Raw genomic sequence first — 16,266 nt, forward strand, 5'->3', positions numbered from 1 at the left:
ATGAAATATGGCTTGCAAAAATGCCTCGCACAAGCAACGCCTCAAAATGCCAGCAATGTGGTGACCAGTGAGCCACGAGCCAGGAGGAGTCCAGGAGCAGCAGCAGCTGGAAATTCCAGGCATAACTTGTAGCAGCAACGAGACGAGAGCATATGTAAAAAAAAACGAAGCCAAGGACAGACTCACAAAGAGTTCGGCGCCAAGCATTGTACTGACCCAAAGGATACCCTCTGCTCTCCATTCCTTCTTCCTGCTACATCCTTCAGAGCAGGTCCAGTACAGCCTTGCACTCCCCCGTCTGGAGAGGGTATTGAAAAGAATGGAAAATCTAGACCAGCCAAGTCTCTAAATTGTGTGTCCCTAAAAGTGTCCGGCGGCACATAATGCTCTCGGAGCAAGCACACACAGACGCACACACACAGAGACGGAAATCTGACTGTGTCCTTGCCATATGCAACGTCTGGCACTGTTGCCACTGCCACTGCTGCCCAATGGCCGCAAGGAATTTCACACAATTGCTAGAAAAATTGCGGAAAATTGAAAATGTGCGAGAGCGTATAAATTTTTACTGCGTCACTTGTGAATGCTAAATTGTTGTTATTTATGGGCGCCCCCAAGCCACACCCCCTACCCAAATAGAGAGCGACAGAAAGAATCATTGGAAAGCTAAGGAAATATCCTTATGAAAATCGCAGCCCCATGGCTTCAAGGCCAGCGCGAAGAAAGGTGTACATCTTTCTACCATAATAGATCGTTGATGAAGCGGCCTCTAGGCCGAAGCTTTGGAAGCGACTGATCTCGGTCGCCTCTTCCTGCAGCTTGCCGTCACAGCTCCGGTCGTAGAACACTAGGTAGCCGATCTCCATGGTCTTGGGATTGCTGATAATCACGTATCGCATGTCGTGTGTCATCTCGTTGTCCAGCAGCAGAAACTCCACGATGGCCACGTACCGAAAGGGGGAGCCGCCACTGCAGTATTCCGACAGTGCCAGAGCCTCGTCCGCATCGATGGCCAGGACCATGGGAGAGGGAAGGACTTCCCTATGAATCAGGGCATAGACCATTTCCGGCTTGCAGGCTAGGAAACCACAGCACACGGCCCCGCGATGGTTTGCCTTCAGTGCCTCATAGACTTGGCGGCGACGGGACATTTTCCTGCCCCTTGCCACCTCAAAGACGTGGGTGGGCGAGGTCTTTGGAGTTGGGACGGCCAGGTGGTCGTACAGAAGCTCGATCTTCTCCTTGTCGATGGTCCGCAGGGTGGCTATATCGCCTTGCTCCACGAGGACCGTGTACAGAAGCTGAACGACATGGTACTCGACCTGATAGCACCCGCTTTCGTTCACCTCCTGCAGGAGGCCCTCGAGAGGCGGCACATCAGCCACCGTGTGGCACAGCAGATCAACGTTGGGCTCCAGAAAGCGCTTGGGAAAGGAAGGAAGCAATCGCGAGTCGCGGCGATAGTTCAGAGCCGCTGCAGCAAATATATCCCAAAGAGCCGCGCAACCCTGCAGATCCGCTTTGAGGCGAAGCTGCAACATGGCCCAGGTGCAAATGTTGTACTCCCACTCCATCCTCTGGCAGCTCGTTGGCCTCGGCCGAGGGTTAGGCTCGAAAAGGAGCGCCAGGGAGCCGGAGCCTCCCTGGTAGTGGCCGCGGCTCTTCCATCCCAATTCGAATATCTTGTGCGACATTTTGCGAGTATCTGTTGTAGATTTTGATCCGTGTGAAGTGCTTTTCTATGTGTCCTTATAATCAATCTGGGCTACTGACAATCCAATGAAGTTTGCCGCAAAGGTAGGCCTGCTGGCGGGTTGGCTGCCGGAGATTGAGTTTCACTGAGATTGTGGCATGGCAACAGTTGCCAAATGGGGTGCTTACGTGGCTTGGCTCTCGTCTGTAATTGATTAATGGAGCCTTATGTTGACTGCTGTCTGATGCCTGATGCCTGCTGTCTGCTGCCTGACGTTCAACTTATGCCACCGATTGTAGCCCGGGGGTCCAAGGATGCGGTGATTCCTGCCTTCAGTAAAACATTCCAAGAACAGCCTCTGCCTTTGTGGAATGGTCAAAGTTGCATCATTCCTAGGCAGTTAATTGGATACTTTTTCAATACTTTTATCTCCCTTTATCAACCCGCCATACCCGTCAGCCACTCTTTCGCTTGCCACCTGCACACCCCAAACACCCCAAAACAGCCTGCAACAGCCCCCTGTGGCATGCGTAATTTATTGATATACTCGCGCTAAATTATGAGTCTCCTGGGGGGCGCGAGAATAAAATAATTTTTTTTGTTTTTTCCTTCTCTTGTTTCGGGTTACGGGAATGGGAATGGGGTTCTGCTTCTGCTTCTGCTTCTGGGGCATGGTTGCAGGTGTGCTGCTGCGAGTAGGTCTGTGTGGAAATCAGTTAACCGAAAAAGTTGGCAACTTTTTTGCCTCTGCCGCTGCCGGTGCCGGTGCTCGCTGCCTGTGAAATCAAAGTTTGAGTTTATTCAAATAAACGCCGACATTAAGAGAGTTGCAACTGTTGCGTTGGTGCCGCGCCGCACTCAGCCTCCGCCGTCGCCCTCGCCTCTACCTCTGTTTCGGTCTATGCCCCAGTCTATGACTTCCACGGCGGGGCATAAATCAGAGCCAACAGCCGCAGCAAATGGAAGACGAAACTTTTTTCGTAGATAAACTTTTGACGTCATTTAACCCTCTATTTTTGTTGAGGCGGAGGCGTGTGGGGCGTTGGGGGAGGAAATGTTATTAATATGCTCAAGTTTCCGCCTTTTTTGTGGAGATGTCAATCGTCTCGCGAGGCGGCTGCACCTGCTAAATAATTCGTGGTACCAGCAATTGATTTGCCCCCAAGCCGGAAGAAAGCCATGGGAGTATCTTTAAAGTGGGATGGGTTCTGGGGGTTCGTTTCGTTTATTTCACAGGGAGGCTAGAAGCTAGCGAGGAAAAAGTACGATTTGAGCGACTCCACAATCCGTTCCACGTAGATGCCGTTGGAGTGCATCACAAAGATTAGATTACGCAGCGGCACAGAGTTCTGGAAGAGTCATTTGTAGAGTTAATTAATGGTTTTTGATGGGATATTTGATGTTCATGTGACAAAGATATTCATTATCTAAAATCCTGGTTGAAAAAGTTTCAAATTTGGGACATATGTACATATCACCGATAGATACATTTATAAAATATCGAGCGTTTACCGACCCTTTTATTCGATATTTCATGCAGAAAACTAATAAAACGATATTTGGACATTTGAGTTTTTAATCTTTTTCCCTACAAACACAGTAATTTTTTATTGGGCATATCGTCGTAGGTTTGTATTTGCCTCCCGAGAAGTAATCATCAACAGCATCTGGATCAGACGATGGCTTGAGAATCAGTGTAGCGAAATCAATTATCAGAAACACGCTCTCCGCTGAATTGCCTGATAAATATATGGATGTTGGATGTTGGATTCTGGATGCTGGGGAAATGCTCTCACACGCAGAAAAATAAATATAAATTGCCTTGTGGCTGTCGATTTGATTTCATAAATATGTGCAGCACGTACCGCAGCTCAATTGCCAATTAGAAGAGCGCCCAGCAAGAAGGCCAGGGGAAATAAGGAGGGGACGGTAGGGCAGGGCAGAATGAGGAACGCCTGGGCACTTGAAAATTCGTGGCCAAAAAGGAAGGCCGCCCAGCATGAGGCATGCGGCATCCGCGTCAACGGAAGTTGATTTGTATACCGAATCGCATACAAAAGTTGCCCACTTTTAACCTGCACCTTTTTTCTTTGGTTTTTCCGCTTTCCTTGGGAAAAGGCAATAAGGCCAATTGTGAATTTCTCTCACGTCGCGTTGGGAAATTATTAAGAAGCCAGCCACACGGTCGACCTTCGTTTCAAATGGAATTCTTTAAACAATTTTCCACACACAAACCAAAAGAAAAAACGATGGCGAAACGGGAGCTCAGAGCAAACAAAGCGTGTCCCCAAACGTAATACAATTACCTGACGGCGTGGGATGCGGGGGGAGGTCAGAGGTTAGCTGGGAGTGGATGCTCACCTGAAGATTGCTGAGGATTTTGGCAAACTTGGGAGTGCCGATGCTGTCGACGAGGGCCGCGAACTGCTTGTCGCTTTCGGTCTTGTCGAAGAAGGTGGCCAGTAGCTGGTCCTGCGGCAGGACGTCCAGGATGCTGTCCACCAGCCCGTGCAGGCCGTTGAGTGGCTCTCTAGTAGTGGTGCTCCCCCAATCGCTGGCTGAAGTGGTGAGAGGGAATCCACGAGTTGTCGAAAAAACCCCACAATACATTACGTATACGCACCATTGGCAGCCGCTGAATTGGTGGGCAAGTCCAAAGACGAGGGCTTGCTGGCTTTCGCCAGCGAATCCATTATCTTGAGCACATCCAAGCCGCTGGCATTCAGGTATCGGGTGAAGGCCAGGACCTCTGGCAGCTGCAGCATCTGGTGCTTGATGGCCACGAAGCTAGTGGAGAGGAAGGCATAGGCCCGTTGCACCTCCGCATCATGGTGGTAGTAGTGGCTGGCTATCGACTGCACTTCTCGGGCCGGGATCAGAGCCACAAAGGCACTCAGATCGATGGGCTGGGCGGCGGGGCTCTCCTCTGGCGGCTGCTCCTCTGCAGACTGCTCTTCGGACGTGGACGTGTCTTCTGAGAGCTGGCTCTGGCTTTTGTTTTTGTTGGAGAGAAATATCAGATCATCCGAAACATTCGATTGGCTACTCTCGTCCTTGTCCTCGGCCTCATCGCTGCCGGATTCGCTCAGGGTGATCAGGGCAATGGTGCTGCTGTTGTCCTCTGGCTGCCCAGTCTCCTCCACCTTGATGAGGTCCTCCACCATCACGATCTCATCGCTGTGGCCCATCGAAAGGCAGATGCTTGTGGCACAGAGGGCCATCAGCAGTAGATGTGGGCACTGGAGCAGCAGTGGTATCCGTTGCACTCTCATGTTGATGTGTGATCCACTGAACGAACTGGGGGATTATGGCGGCTGTATTGGTCTCTTCTGGGTGCCCCTCGGTGGGGCTGCTTCTGTGTAGACTTTGGAGACTCTCGACGCAATTGCTGAGCACTTTTTTCGAGCGTTTATTTAATTGAATCAGCAGCAAATAACACAGCAGTCTGTGTTGTGGGAATGCGGGGGTCACTCGATAAAGTTTTGAGTGTATAAATTATTGATTTGGCTTATCTGTGGGCTTTGGCCAGGGCCAGTCCCATTCGATTAGGCCATAAAACATAGCCTCAGGCCCCAGAGCATCGTAAATTATTTGAATGAGTATGTTTCCTGTTTGTGGGAGGAAATCTGTTCTCTCATATGCAAATCAAGGAGCACGGTACTCTTCCCCTGTGCGATGTCTCTCTGATATTCACACTTTGACAGCTGTTGGAATGTCAGTCGGTTACTCACTGTACGAGTGCGGGTATGTGTCACTCATTCAGTCAGTCGCTCATTCAGGTCTCCTTTCCATCTCGTGCACCCTCGTATATACAGATTTATATATGTATATGTGCGCGTATACGGATGTACACAGAGTGTAGATGTGGGCTGTGATATATTCATTTGCTCATTCAGCAAGTTAAGTAGGAATAAAATTGTCAATTTTCATGTCATTATTCCATGTCGTTGTCGTCGTTTGCCGTGCGGCATTCACTTTCGCATGTGTCAACTGTGACACTGTCGCCCCCATGCCCCCATGCCCCCATACAATATATAGTATTTGTGAGCCTGCTCAGATATGATTTATTCACTTGGTTTGATTTATTACAGCGCCCCTTTCCCCCACTCACACACACATTCTCTCTATGAGAATGTAAATTGCCTCTGCCTACAAAACCAATAATTGTATCGTTGTCAACGTCAGAAGGGGGTCTATCCGACTGACTGTCTGTCTGTCTCGGAAGAACTTTCCTTCGTGGTTGTGGCAATTTTTTACATAAATAATTTAACTAAGCCATAAATTGATTAAAACTTTGGCCAGAACCGAGCCCCAAACCAGTGGCTTGCCACCTATCATAACGTATGACACTTGATAAATTTTTGGCGATCCCTCTCCGCGTTCTCCGCGCCGGAACGAACCAACTTTTGAGCCGCAAAGTTCTAGCGTTGGCAGTAAACAAAAGCTGCTGGGGCGGAGGTCAGGCGGCGGCAAGTATTCCTCTGGTCGCGGACCGAAACTTATAAATTAATTTCTTGCCACACCACACAGCAAAATACTTTGGCCGGCACTTGGGGCATACGCATACCAGCAGCAGCAGCTGCCATAAAGGTGGCGCAGCAAGTGCGCTGTGGTTGCCACCGAGTTGCCTGCCTTCCAGCCTGCCTGCCACTTAATTAACTGCAGTCCGGCTGCCGGTCGTGTGCCGGGGTCCAAAGTATAGCCAAAGTATAGCAAAAGTAGAAAGCGGTACGCACCTGTGACATGGCCCAGACGTGGCTCCCCTTCGTGGCGGTTAATTTCATGCTGCCTGCCCCCGGCAGACCGTGAGTGTGTGTGTGTGGCACGTTGTTTTAAAGTGATTTGCCTGTGCCAGAGCCTTTTGTTTATGTTGCGGCATAAGAGCCTCCGCTTTACCGCAAGTGTCAACATTTATTTCCAACTTAACACTTTTGGCGTAACATTGCGCTTAATCCGTAGCCCCCCCGCCCCACGCCCTCCGCGCCAAGAGCCAAGAACTTGACTAATTTTGTGCAAAGTTCAGCATTAACATTACCGCAAATTAGCAAAAGTTTTTCGCACAAACAGCCGCTGCGGCAGAAAAACAAAGGAAGTAGCAAAAAAAGAAAACAGGAAAGAAAAAAAGATTTCCCCAGTAGGTATTACGACTATAAGATACTCAAGCATTTAGTTCTTTGGTACTTTCTACACTCCCGATGATTGGAGGAAACTTTCGGAAGAGACCGTCTACGGGTATAGGATCCCTAAACTATCGACAGAGACGTAACAAAAGTAAGCTTAAGGCTTGTAGATTTTGTGATCTCGGGTTTAAAAATTGAACTTTTGGTACGAATCTGCTATATAGTTGTATTTTCAATAAGTGTTAGCACATTTCAACGAAATTTAAGCAAGCTATTTAATAAATTGCAGCTTCCACAGCAGTCTATAAGCCGGGAAATGGTGTAGATTGCCTTTTGCTATCATTTATAGAGGCTATGGATATGCTACCTTCTTTCCTCCTGTCGCATCACTTACAATCCAATATACCCATTCACTTGCCCTTTACCGTGCTCCCGAAAGGGAGAAGAAAATCGGATTTCAGAACAGGGACAGAGAACAGTTTGAGTTGTGGCATCAGCAGACGTTGCCTGCCCCACTATCTGGTGGATGGTTCAGTGACTGCCATAAATTAACTTGTCTAAGGCCCAGTACCGGCAACTTCTTTGCCAGATTTTGCCACTGGAGCCCCCCCCTGCCCTTCTGCCAGCACTTGGACTTGTAATCTGTTTCGCACTTAGTGTCCTCTGGCTCCCTCTCCCCATCTTTTCTTTCTTTCTACCTTGCTTTGTTTGGCTTATTTAAAGATCAATCGATATATGGGTCTATCCCACATTGACTTGTCCGTGTCAGCCGTCAATCAGTTTCGTTCCTACCTCGAACACCCCCAACAAAAGATGTCACTAAACCATAACAGAAACAAGCAAAAACAAGCAGAAATCGTGCTGGATTCGAGAACCGAAGCACTAGATACACTAACAGATGTATGCTTCCAAGAAGTTCTTTTGCTAAAACAGGGGAATCTATCAAAAGATCTGCCATTGTACCTTCTGGAAGGGTATAGCAACATTATGTGCCAGCGCAACCTTCAATCAATTGTGGAGCATGGTGCATGGTAGGGGCTGTGAGACTCAAGGGAGGCTGCAGGGGCTATGTGCTGTGGGGGGAAAATGTTCCGACGCTTTTGACACGTTTGGCAAATATTTGAGCACGTCTAAAAGCGCGTTACGGGCTCGCTGGCGTTCAATATTTTCGAAGCGGGAGCACAGCCTCAGATGGACCCAGAACCTCTTGGCCGCCAAAACGGCCACCCTCCATGGCGTGCCAGTGCGTGCTTTGGCCTTGGCTTGTGGCTTAATTAATTTTCGCTTCCGTTAACAATTTTTATGTGGACTTTACTTGGACGCGAGAGAGGGAGAGAGAGAGAGAGAGAGAGAGAGAGAGCTTATTGCATGCGCTGATTCCGTGTTTATGGCCGCTTTAATTTGCCACTAATACGGGTCCGGGGTCCGTTTGTGGCGGAATTATTTGCCGGATACATGCGATTAGTTTTGCCCAGATTGCAAATAGTTTTTTTCCAGTATTTTCGTTTTGGGCCAAATGCGAAAGCGTGCAACAAGTTAATTACATAATTCACCATCCGCCCACGCATTCATTTCGTGGTGGGGATAATCATGGGGAGTATGTGATAAGTTATCGCTACACCCACCCACCCGTCCGTAGGGGGTCCAATGGGGGATTTCCGTATTAAACTAAATAAATACAACATTTTCTTTGCCATTTGCCAATTCGAAATTCTGGCTAAATAGGCAACAACAACGTCAACAACAAGACCAGGAAAAACTTGGCCAAAAGAAAAATAAAATAAAATGAAATAAAATAGAAATAGAAATAGCAGCAGAAGCAGAAGCAAAGCGACTTAAAAAATAAGCTAAAAGTCTTTTGAAGTTTGCCAAAGTAAAAGCGAATCAAAGAGAGTGAGGGGCAGGGGCAACACATGAGAGGGATGAGAGGGATGAGAGGACCAACAGCGCGCGATATAAAGTTGGGGCTTTTTGGCTTTGACGCACGTAGCTCCCGATTTGAAAGTTTGTCGTGTATGCCCCCTCACTCCCGCTCTCCCCCTGGAATCGACAGAACCGTGCCACACAATCCGCAACGACATGCTCTACTCCTCCTTTCGTGTGCTGCATCGCTTTTATTAAGCTTATACATTTTTTATTTAAGACTTTTCACTTTGAGCTGTTTGTGCAAGCCTCGGGGCAGCAACAGCAACAGCAGCAGCAGCGAAAACAAGTCCTGAACGACAGTCATGTGACATTTATTTGAGACGCCCGGCAGAGCATTTCAATTTCCCATATTATTCCCCACCTCCCATTCAGGCCATAAATTATCCGAATAGTTAATGCCGAGAACAAAAAACGTGTGATATATTGTGTGACAATTTCATTAAATGCCCAAGAGCACTCCGGGCCGTGCAGCCACCAGCCACCAGCCACCTGCCCCCGAGATGCACATGCATTTTTATATCGAATATCAATAAAAACAAAAATGCCACAAACAATATATGTGTATAAAAAGAGGGATATACACGTATATTGCATATTTGATAAACTGCAACAATGTCCCATGCGGCTTGACCGCGCTTTTGAGGCCTCGACGTATTAGGTTTTCGAATATTTTGGCTCGCAAATGCAACGAAATCCATGTGGAGCCGGAGTTTATTTGATTTGATTTGTGGCACGCTCTAAGCTAGAGAGTTTGGCACACTAAAAACTATATATTTCCATGGGGCACAACAAGTTGGAGCGACAGAAATACCCACTACTTGGAAATCCTATTCGAATGGCAGCAAAGAGAGGCTCGATATTGGGAAATATATGATTTCAGATCTTCTGGAATATTCGCTTCTGTCCCAAGGCATTCCCAATTCTACCAAGTTGACAAGTTTCTACTCCCATTTTTCACTCCATCGCCCGCTCTGATAATAAGCTAGTGGCACCACGTAGCGTATGCGTAATATGACTGGTTGTAAGTAGTAAGAGCCAGAGCCTCACGTGCTGCATATAAATTGCTTCGTTTCAACATTTTTCAAAAAGAAAGGAAAAACCCCCAACATAAAAAGAGGAAAACTCAAACTTTTGTTTGTCCCCAAAGTGAGGTGCAAATGACTTTTGTTCTTTTTGCTCGTTTGCCGCCTGACAACTGTCGAAATAGTCGAGCATCGAGCATCGAGCATCGAGCATCGAAATGACCAAAGCTCTGGCATTGCCTAAACGTGCGTGAGAATGACCAAAAACTGGACACGGACACACAAGTATTTATGGCAGAGAGTGGGATAGAGGGACTACATGTATGTAGATGTGGCCAAAAGGAAATCAATTTCCATATGCAAAACTTTTTTAGTGCACGTGCTGGAGCAGTGGCAGTGGCAGCAGAGAGAGAGAGAGAAAGTAGGGGCAGAGAAATCGAATTTTGTCCATAAAATATTCAAATTGTTCTGTATAAACGACGCATAAACATTCTTTGTGCATGTACCCCCCCACTGACCAGGTGGGGATAGGAGTATTGGAGGTGGCATGCACACACCATTCAATTTTGATCAGGCTCCTGCTGCTGCTCCTTTTTCTCCCTCCATGAATCGCATAAATTTTTATGTTCAAATGCCAAAAGCCGTAGGCTGAGGTCTGGGGGGGACTGGGGACCGAGAGTGAGGTGGGAGGTGAAATTGTTTCTGAGTCTGGGCTCGATCGCTTAATGTGCCCCGCGGCAGAAATTCAATTTGTAGCACATCCGTGGCCGGCAGAGGCAACACAAAAAGGGGCGAGAGAGAAAACTGCAAATGTGAAAAAAGTGCAAATGTCCGACTGTCAGGGGCAACCCAAGGAGCAAAAGCAAAGCGAAACGAAACGAAACTGAAGCTGAAACAAAAAAACTGAAAAGTCCCCCCTGGGCTATGCACCCGACTCCAACACAAAAGATACGAGGGGACAGAGGCCGGTTGCAGTGGCAGGACCTCGTGGGGCTGCTTCTGCTTTACTATGCGAGCGATTGATTGAAAATTGATTTCATTATGAACTTGTGATGCATTCAGGCATCCCTCCCCTCCCCCACCCCCTCTCGACACCACACACGAGTATCACTCAACACTCTGACAATCTGAAAGCAACGCCGCACCGTAACCATTGGGGCCATCCAAACGTTCGGCCATCCATCCATTCCCACGGTATCTTCAGTTGATAATTGGATTTCGAATCCCTTTCCGTCTCTTTCACTCTCACTCTCTCTGTCTATCTCTCTGGGAGTCTGGAAGTGTTTTGTGCACTTCCTTTTCAAATTAGTTATGGAATTTTTGTCTGTATTTAAATTTTTGTATCCCCCTTATCGAAATTCGTAGGTCTTAAGGGAGTGGCCAGAAGTGGTGGCAACATCTGCGAGAGAGATCCTGGAAATTAAGCCGCTTATGGCCAGGGCCCTTCGCGTCCCTTTTGTTTTTCAATGCCCAGGCTGCTTCATGTCCCTCGGTCTTGGCCATATTCCGTTTCCGTTTTGGCGGCGCTCCAGCCGTCCGCCCGAATATTACTCAGTCGCCATTTCACTTAAGATTCCGGCTGGCCAAGTGCACTTGTGGCTGTTGTCTGCCGCGTATTTAGCATAAAAGGTAGCGCCATGTCTTCCGCATGGTCTTCGGGGGCTTTTGATGTCTGCCATTGTTGATATTTTGCATCAAAATTCGGACAAGGGTGGGGGCGGATCCCAAGCGGAAGTGGCGACATTTTTGGATGTCACTCGGTATTTTGAGGTCGCCGCAAAGTGCGCAGCGAAATTTGCATAATTCCAGCAATAGAACGGGGATGGAAAGGAAGGAAATGCGGTCTGGGATGGATGCCCCGTCTCGGGTTGCTATGCAAATGAGAACAAGATGCGTGTGCCACTTGGTGGGGCCGTCATCGTGCGTCAGATCCCTCTAAATATGATTTGAGTTCCCGGGTTAAAGTGATATCCAAGTGGGCGACGGCTGGTGACTCCCATATCACAGCACACACAAACACAATTCGAGACGCTGAGCAATGACTAGCCCGAGGAGCCGGAAAGGCCCCACACAGAGGGAGAAGGACGAGCTGGATTGCGTGACCGGCGATGCCAGGGAGGAGCAAATATCCCGGATTCCCCGCGAGCTGGACAACTTCTGGCGCATGGACCCGCGCTTTCCGACCGGCCTGCACAACGGCCACGCCTGCCTAGGCTCGAATCTTATAAACAAATCGCTGGGCTTCAGCGACTACGAGCGGCGGGTGCTCTCCATCCACGGCATGCTGCCGGTGGCGGTGCGCACCATGGACGAGCAGGTGGTCGCCTGCAAGATGGTGCTCGACCAGATGACCACCCGCACGCAGAAGTACATGTATCTGCACAATCTTGAGTGCACCAATCGGCGGCTTTTCTACCGCCTGCTGCAGAGCGACTGGGACACCTATATGCCCGTGCTGGACAGCTCGCATTCGGACTTTCTGATCAAGAACTTCAGCCTGTTTTACCATCGTCCCCAGGGCATGTACATAACAATCAAGGATCTGGGCCACGTGGGTCAGGTGCTCAGGAATTGGCCCCGTCGCGCCGTTCGCTGTGTGCTGGTCACCAACGGCGCTTGCCTTCTCAGCGTCGGTGACTTCGGGATCAATGCAATGGCCAATATAATGTCCAAGCTACATCAGAACGTCGTCTTGGGGGGCATTCATCCGGACTTCTGTCTGCCCCTGGTGCTGGACGTGGGCACCGACAACGAGGACCTGCTCCAGGATCCCCTCTACATGGGTCTGCGGGAGCATCGTACGTCCCGCTCAAACTTCCACGCGCTCTTCGACGAATTCGCCCTCGCCGTGCTGCAGCAGTTCGGTCCTCGAACCATCATCTTGTGCAAGAACTTTGACGCCCACAATGCCATCCACCAGCTGAAGAAGTACAGACATCTGCAGTGCTTGGTGGACATAGAATTCCAGTGCCAGGGGGCCTGCGGTCTGTCCGGCGTGATTGTGGCTAATCGCCTAAAGAGAATGGAGTTCAAGAGCAACACGTTCCTATTCTACGGCACCAATCCCATGAACATTGGCATGGCCCGCCTCTGCCTCGTCTTTTTCAAGAAGGAAGGCCTCATCGAGGACGCGGCCCATCAGCGGATCTGGTTCTTCGATGAAAAGGGACTGGTTGTGGGCAATCGACAAGGCCCGCACATACCAGAGGTGCTTCAGGAGTTTGTCAATTATGGAGATCCGACCGATGATCTGGCGATGGCTATCGACCTGATCCGACCCAATGTCCTGGTCGGTGCCGGCTCCCAGCCAAATGCCTTCACCAAGGACGTACTTCGCGCCATGGAGCGGAGCGCCGAGCAGCCCATCATCTTTGCCATGTCGCGGCCCATCGAAAATGCCGAGTGTTCCGCAGAGGATGCCTTCACCTACACCAAGGGTCGCTGTATCTTCATCTCGGGCTCGTCGATTCCGCGTGTGAAGTATGCCAACAAATGGTATCAGCCGGGACGCAGCAACAGCGTCTACCTGCAGCCGGGCATTTCGCAGGGCATCCTGCTCTCGGGGATGAACAACGTGCCTGATGAGACCTTCCTTGTGGCCGCCGAGCGCCTGGCCTGCCTCGTCTGGCCAGACGACCTGGCCCAGCGCAATGTCTATCCACCGATGCGGAAGGTCCAGTGCATCAATCAGCGCATCGCCGAAGCTGTATTCGCCTACGCCTTCCGGAAGGGCCTGGCCACGCTCTTTCCGGAGCCGGACAATCCCACCGAGTACATCAAGAGAAACGCGTACGACTCCAGCTATCGCACGGTGGCCAGCAAAGTGTACTGCATGGAGGAGAGTATAATTGCCACAACCGAATCCCAGAAGTACTACAAGCACAAAATATAGATCGAGCAAACGGCTGTATGCCTATAATGAAAGAGTCGGAAAATTGGGGGCAAATTGCATGGCATATCATATCTAATTACAGTTGTTTGGCTCGGACTCGGGCGGGGATCAGGATCTGGTCTATGGTTCTGCATATTGATTTCAACTTCGAAGCGTACAAGTGCCCAGAGCCCTGTGGCATTGGCAGTGGCAGTGGTAGCCAGCGGGCAATTAATTGCATGCAATTTTCATGTGTCAACTCCTGCTGTGGGCCAGAGGGTATGTGTAGAGTGGGGGTGGCTGGAAAAGTCTCCAGCGGGCACACGCACAAGTGCTGAATGGGACACTAATATACAAAATGGAAGACATTTCCACTATGAAATACCCTGTACTTTGCAACTATCAAAACTAGCCGAATATTACGTTTGATCTTGATGAATTTTGGAATCAATGAATTCCATAATTTATCCATATATATGCCCCTTAATTTGAGGCTTAAGAGAGTGTTCGGAGCAGAACCCAGCCGATTAGCTGCTTACCAAATAGCACCTAATTCTTGGCCCTCAGCCGCTTATTTTGTTTGTTACTTATGTCTATGTCACTCATTTGTTTGTTAAAGCTTTGCGCTTGCTTGGCCTGCTAAACGCTCTCTGCCAGCTCGCTCTTCGCTATCTCCGCTTTGCGTCTGCCTACCGACGTCGGCCGAGCGAAGCTGCGCTTAGCGATCGGAGCGGCAATGTAAAGGGCAGGCAAGCCACACTTGCAATTTGGATGTCACGCATTAAAGAACATATCGCAATTTTATTTCTGCGCCGAGTTTTATTTAATTGAAATAATTAGTCGGCCGATTGGGGATAAAAACCATTATCTCCACAGAGAGGCTTCATTCTGCCTGTTGTACCCCCCTTGTACTGGGTACAATATTGAAACAACCACCATGAAATGCCATAAAACAAAGCCACAACAAAAATGCAGACAAATTAAATTGCATGAGTGTTTGATTGTGTTTGAATGTCTGGCAGTGACAGGTGTGTGTGTGTGTGTGTGTGCATCTGTGCGGGAGAACATGATATTTCATTTATCAAATATGGAAAATGAAATGCATACGGCATTGTGTCGGGTTTTTGTCTGTCATATTGAATTATTTGCTTAGTTTCAGCTGCTGCTGCTGCTTGCCTGCCATTCAGACCATCGATCGTTTATCGGCACTGGCGGCAACCAAATTAATAGTGAGTTTCCAGGATATGTAACACGAATTTTCATTAGCCTCGAATTGAATGAGCAGCCGCCACCAGAGCTTGTCCTTTTCATCTTGCAAATAACCATACGTTCGAGAGCTTTTGTTTAAAAATACCTCGCATCTGCTTTTATTAGGAGGCATGTATCTGTGCAAGAGCAGAGCCCACCCCCCACTATGCTGGACCCCAGGAGATAACTTCGTAACCAATTGTTTTCAGGCTCTGTGCATCAATATCATGGTCGGACAGTTCCCGGATCACGCTGGCCACGTTCTTTGAGCTCTGAAATGGACACATAGATATGCATATACATGTACATATATGTATATGTATAACCAACTACCAGCTTACCATAGCTGCCTCCACCATTGTTTTGAACTGTGAACTCCGCAGGGCCTCGTAGAACTTTGCGAATAGGGGACTGCGCTGGCGCTTTTCACCGATGAGCGCCACAAAGCGGTCACGAGGCAGATGCGTCAGTAGATCCCGGACAAAGCTGATAAACGAACCCAATGATTCCCCTTCAGATGATGGCTGCTGCATGAGCACTAGAATCACCTCCTCGCTGGTGTCCCATCGAGAGCCCTGGACATTGTATACACTCCGACGCTGGATACGATTCGTGTGGCGTTGCGAGTAAACGGGCCAAAAGCGGATTTTCGACCTGGCAGCAGTATCGTTGAGGTGCACAAAGTTGATTACCTTCACGACCTCCGGCAGGGCCTCAGCGTGCTGCTGTAATCGCTTGAAGTCGGAGCTCCGTAGAAATTTGACCGCCTTGCGAAAGCCCGAGTCGGTGATCAAGTGCTCCGCCACCAGCTCATCGATGGTGGCACTTGGTATGAGCTTCGTAAAGTCCCGCAGTTCGTTTATCAGCTCCGGTGAGTATCGGACTTGTCTGTGATTCCGATGGGGATGGTGGCACTCGGCCGAGGCCAGCACTAGTCCGAGGAGCAGCAAATGAAACATTTTCCTCAGCCTTAATTCAACGCAGTTTTTGCACTGATCTGCTCTTCGAACAACTGTTTTTACTCCGCGTGATTTTGCTTTGGGCGGCGACACTTTTGCTCCCGCATGCTGCGGAGAATTTTACTTGTGACCCATTTACTGCTACACAAATTACTCTCATAGGGGGAGTATATAGTGTGCGAGGAAAATATGTCAAGCAGGGCAGCAAACGGCTACGGCAATGATGGCAGTCCTTGGTTATTGCGGGGAGAAATAATATACGCCCTTCTAGCTATTGTACACACTTGACTCTCGCCCCCTGACATTGAAATTGTCGCTGATGTTTCACTGTTTCCATTTCAAGGGTAACGAAACGTCGATCCGCTGCAGCGGCCTTTCCTTATCTCGAAACGGCTGTCGCTCTCGCGCTATTTTCTTCTCTTCCTCT

General features: G+C 49.0%; 4 protein-coding genes across 4 annotated transcripts; 1 reads left to right on the forward strand and 3 right to left on the reverse strand.

The window, feature by feature from the left end:
• Window positions 1-546: 546 nt before the first annotated feature.
• On the reverse strand, window positions 547-1,778 carry Parp16 (Poly(ADP-ribose) polymerase 16). Its single transcript, XM_002138274.3, has one exon. The coding sequence runs from the start codon at window positions 1,692-1,694 to the stop codon at window positions 681-683; it is 1,014 nt and encodes a 337-aa protein (XP_002138310.2). The 5' UTR covers window positions 1,695-1,778; the 3' UTR covers window positions 547-680.
• A 1,101-nt stretch (window positions 1,779-2,879) lies between these two features.
• On the reverse strand, window positions 2,880-5,567 carry LOC6898245 (uncharacterized). The gene is made up of 3 exons (XM_002138275.3): window positions 4,317-5,567; window positions 4,055-4,251; window positions 2,880-3,042 (listed from the first exon to the last, which is right to left on the reverse strand). The coding sequence occupies exons 1-3, from the start codon at window positions 4,963-4,965 to the stop codon at window positions 2,935-2,937; spliced, it is 954 nt and encodes a 317-aa protein (XP_002138311.1). The 5' UTR covers window positions 4,966-5,567; the 3' UTR covers window positions 2,880-2,934.
• A 5,903-nt stretch (window positions 5,568-11,470) lies between these two features.
• LOC4803791 (NADP-dependent malic enzyme) lies at window positions 11,471-13,767 on the forward strand. Its single transcript, XM_001360414.4, has one exon. The coding sequence runs from the start codon at window positions 11,800-11,802 to the stop codon at window positions 13,651-13,653; it is 1,854 nt and encodes a 617-aa protein (XP_001360451.3). The 5' UTR covers window positions 11,471-11,799; the 3' UTR covers window positions 13,654-13,767.
• Window positions 13,768-14,675: 908 nt separating this feature from the next.
• On the reverse strand, window positions 14,676-15,970 carry jtb (jetboil). The gene is made up of 2 exons (XM_001360415.4): window positions 15,222-15,970; window positions 14,676-15,152 (listed from the first exon to the last, which is right to left on the reverse strand). Exons 1-2 carry the CDS (start codon window positions 15,837-15,839, stop codon window positions 15,045-15,047), a joined length of 726 nt encoding a protein of 241 aa, XP_001360452.3. The 5' UTR covers window positions 15,840-15,970; the 3' UTR covers window positions 14,676-15,044.
• Window positions 15,971-16,266: the final 296 nt, after the last annotated feature.

Source organism: Drosophila pseudoobscura, chromosome 3, assembly GCF_009870125.1.
Source record: "Drosophila pseudoobscura strain MV-25-SWS-2005 chromosome 3, UCI_Dpse_MV25, whole genome shotgun sequence".
Classification (NCBI taxonomy): Eukaryota; Metazoa; Arthropoda; class Insecta; order Diptera; family Drosophilidae; genus Drosophila; species Drosophila pseudoobscura.